Source organism: Octopus bimaculoides, chromosome 20, assembly GCF_001194135.2.
Source record: "Octopus bimaculoides isolate UCB-OBI-ISO-001 chromosome 20, ASM119413v2, whole genome shotgun sequence".
NCBI classification, from domain to species: Eukaryota; Metazoa; Mollusca; class Cephalopoda; order Octopoda; family Octopodidae; genus Octopus; species Octopus bimaculoides.
In genome coordinates this window covers 26,217,869-26,221,503 of record NC_069000.1, presented here as the reverse complement: position 1 = coordinate 26,221,503, position 3,635 = coordinate 26,217,869, and the positions used below count along the sequence as shown (strand labels likewise).

At 30.2% G+C, this 3,635-nt stretch overlaps 1 protein-coding gene across 1 annotated transcript in view; it reads right to left on the bottom strand.

Moving 5' to 3' along the window:
* LOC106868737 (sodium- and chloride-dependent glycine transporter 1) overlaps nucleotides 1-3,635 on the bottom strand; it is a 57,878-nt gene that overhangs the window by 8,204 nt on the left and 46,039 nt on the right. Inside the window, exons 10-11 of the mRNA XM_014914134.2 lie at nucleotides 1,780-1,911; nucleotides 1,136-1,235 (exon numbers count right to left, since the gene is read on the bottom strand). Coding sequence (XP_014769620.1) covers nucleotides 1,136-1,235; nucleotides 1,780-1,911 — 232 coding nt within the window. The remainder of the gene's footprint in view (nucleotides 1-1,135; nucleotides 1,236-1,779; nucleotides 1,912-3,635) is intronic.

Sequence of the window (3,635 nt, the reverse complement as noted above, 5' to 3'; positions counted from 1 at the left end):
TAAAGTGTTAATACCTATTATCTTGTTTTTAGCATTGAGCTCTGTTTTTAGTATTGATCTAACTCATCTATAGTACTCTTTCTTTATTTTTTCTTTCATTTGTGTGTGTTGTATCCTATCTGGTTCATTGATTCCTAAATATTTGTATGGCTGGCTTTTGTCTAATTCTCTTATTTCATTGGCTTTATCTAGTGTGATGTTGCTACTCTTAACTAGTTTTCCTCTTTTCAGGGTTGCTTTGGCACATTTTTCTAATCCAAATTTCATATCTATTTCCTTGGTAAATCCATGTACTGTCTGTAGTGGTGTTTCCAGCTCTTTATCATTTCTAGAGTATAATTTCAGGTCATCTATATATAAAAGGTGGCTGACTGTTTTGCGTAACATTTGTATCTGCATCCAGTTCTATTTAGCAATTCAGTTAAAGGTGTGAGTGCCAGGCAGAACAGGAGTGGAGAGAGCGTGTCTCCCTGGAATATTCCTCTTCTAATGGGGATAGCAGTCATTTTCACAAGTCCCTCTTTTGTTTGGAGCTGTAGCACTGTCTGCCATTTATTCATAGGGTGCCTTAATTTATTATTATTATTATTATTATTAGGGAGGTAAGCTGGCAGATTTGTTACCATGCCTGTAAAAATATTTAGCATGTTTCTTCCGACTTTGTATTATGAATTCAAATACTGAAAGGGCCAACTTTGTCTTTCATCCTTTTGGAGTCAATAAAATATTTATCAGTTGAGTACTTGGCTTGATGTAATCGACTTACTCCATCCCCAAAATTGCTGGCCTTGTGCCAAAATTTGAAACCAATATTCAGTGACATATTTAATGATCTGACTGGCTCAGCTTTGCCTTTTCCTAATTCTGGGACTGATATAAACAAAGTACTAGTCAATTACAAAGTGGCTCACTTGTTAGTTCATACACTAGTTGAAGATACTGGTCCAAGATACCACTCAGAGATTGAATCTAATTCCATGTAGTTGCAAATTGAAATTCTTTACTACACAACCCCTAACCTGAACTGGTTACAAAATATAGTATTCCACTGGAGAATAGAAAAGTTGACATAGATAAAATTTGAAATTGGAACAGCAATGGCCATTCCCAGTAGAGTGATAGGCTAAGAACATACCATAAATCCAAGAAATGACCACACATTCCGTCAAGGAAAGAATCATCAGGGAAAATGTGGAGCAGTACCAATCAACGACTTGTAGCAGGTAAATTCCACCCTGTTGGAGAATACAGAACCAAATTTAAAACAGGTAATATGAAGTGATGCATTAGTGGTGGTAGTAAAAAATGGTGATAGTAGGAATAATAGTTATGATGGTGGTGATGAACATGGTGAAGATATAGTTATTGTTGCTTGATTAGAGGTGACTTGGGTTTAACTCAAGTCATCTCTAATCAAGCAAATCTTTTACCATAATAAAAAGCATACCAGCCACAAACATCCCATATTTTACCTATGTGTTGGGAATCCAAGACCACATTAAACAATATACTCTTTTTTAAAGATAAGTTATGAACTGCATGGGATTTAACTGTTATTTCCAGCAGGTACAGTGACATGTAGAAACTCACTTGTTGGGTCTTGAGGTATATTGATGAAGGAGAAAATGGTTAATGTCTAAGTATCTGGGATGGTTAGAAGATTACAATTTTTGTGACTAGTTTATCTAAATTTTCCCTTTCATCTATGAAAATGAGCTTAGTTGGCTCAAAAAGTCTTACTCCATTTCATTTCATGAAAATCACAGAAAATATTCTTACTTGTGTAACAAAGGGAATGCCAAGTAGAAACTCCACGAAGCAAATGCCAGCAGTAAAGAGAACCTTTCTTTTGGCCAATAATTCTGGGAATTCATCAACAAAGGCACTGGTCATCGTTTCGAACATACCAAACTGAACAAAAGGAATATAATATTGAAAATCAATCTGTCTAGACTTGTAAAAAAAATAAACTGTGAAAACAATAACTGCAATTATACATGTAAAATACAGGTTTTGGAAAACCTTTTCAAAACAACTTCATGTTTTAAAAAAGCTTATGACCAAGGAAAATTTTTTCTAAAATAATTTACTGTCAAAGATGGAGAGGAATAAAAATATGAAGTAAAATTTTGCCTGAAAGGTTTCCAAGTTGGGAAATTTTTTAATTCCAATTTTTAAAAAGATATGTATGTGCATGTCTTTAGTTTTGTTTTAGTCACAATGACTGAGGCACATACTGGAGTACAGTCTTCATGCATGTGGGTTTGTGTATGCACATGTAATATACATGGCATGATGTATCATGTATGTATATATCTGTATATATAAATGTATTAAATGTCATATATTACTATATGCATTACAGATATATAATATGTATATGCATTATATTTATATATACATACTATATCCATATACACAGACATACACACACACATACATACATATATATACATATATATATATATATATATATATATATATATATATATATATATATATATATATATACATACCATGTGTCATACAACCACACACACTCCCACACATATACAGGTGCACACACAATATCTTGGAATTGGAATATTATAATAAGGAATGAAAATGAAATGTGTTTATTAGTACACATTACTTTAAAAATTATGGAATATTAATTCTATTTTCCTTGCTCAAATAGAAAGTTAGAAGCTAAGCAAACCATGTCAACTTTAGAATTTGGGATGATTTTGGAAAATTAAAGGAACATTACTATAAAAAATAAAATTTAAAAGTTAATGAAAAAATATAAAACTTGTGTATATAATTTTAGCTCATTAAACATCTACCTTTGTTTATTTTCTTTTCTTTTAAAATAATGAGTTCAAAACATGTTATATTGGCCCAAGGTAAAAAATGGAATATATTATTTAGTTTTTAGTTATATAATGAAAATTAATGCTCTGCAATTACCCCACCCAAATCATTTGAAATATGAAAATAGATGCATATTCATTCGGATTATACATTAATAGAGAAACAAAGGGTTATAATTATATAATCTAATCTTTCTTTTGATATAAACTATTTCAAATATAATGGTTTAATGAATGTGAAGGGAGGGGTTCAGATTATCAACTATGTATATCTACTATTCTATATAGAGAGCCTAATATGGTTGGCTTAACTTTTATTCAATGACTTTATTGTACGTTACCATATGAAAACATTGTAGACTGATTTAAATCATATTAACATTTTAGGGCATAAATTTATATAAAATTGTGTGATTTTGCTCACTTATATGTATAAATGATGAATATAATACTTATTTATTGTTTGAAAAGTATGAAATAATTGTTTAGGAAAAGTTATAATGTCAGCAAGGTTTTCATAGGTCATACAAAATGAAATTCATATGTGTAATTTGATGAGATATTTGCTCACAAATAAATATATTTCCAAAACCAAATTCTTCTTCAAGCCAAATGTATTTAACAAAATATGATTTACAGAAAATAATAGTAATTCCCAATTATGATAATTATTATAAAAGTTAAATTTAAATTACTCCAAAATCTTTTCAGTATAAAATTTTTTTCTTCATGCATATAATATATACATATACATACACACACACAAACATGCAGAGAGTGAGA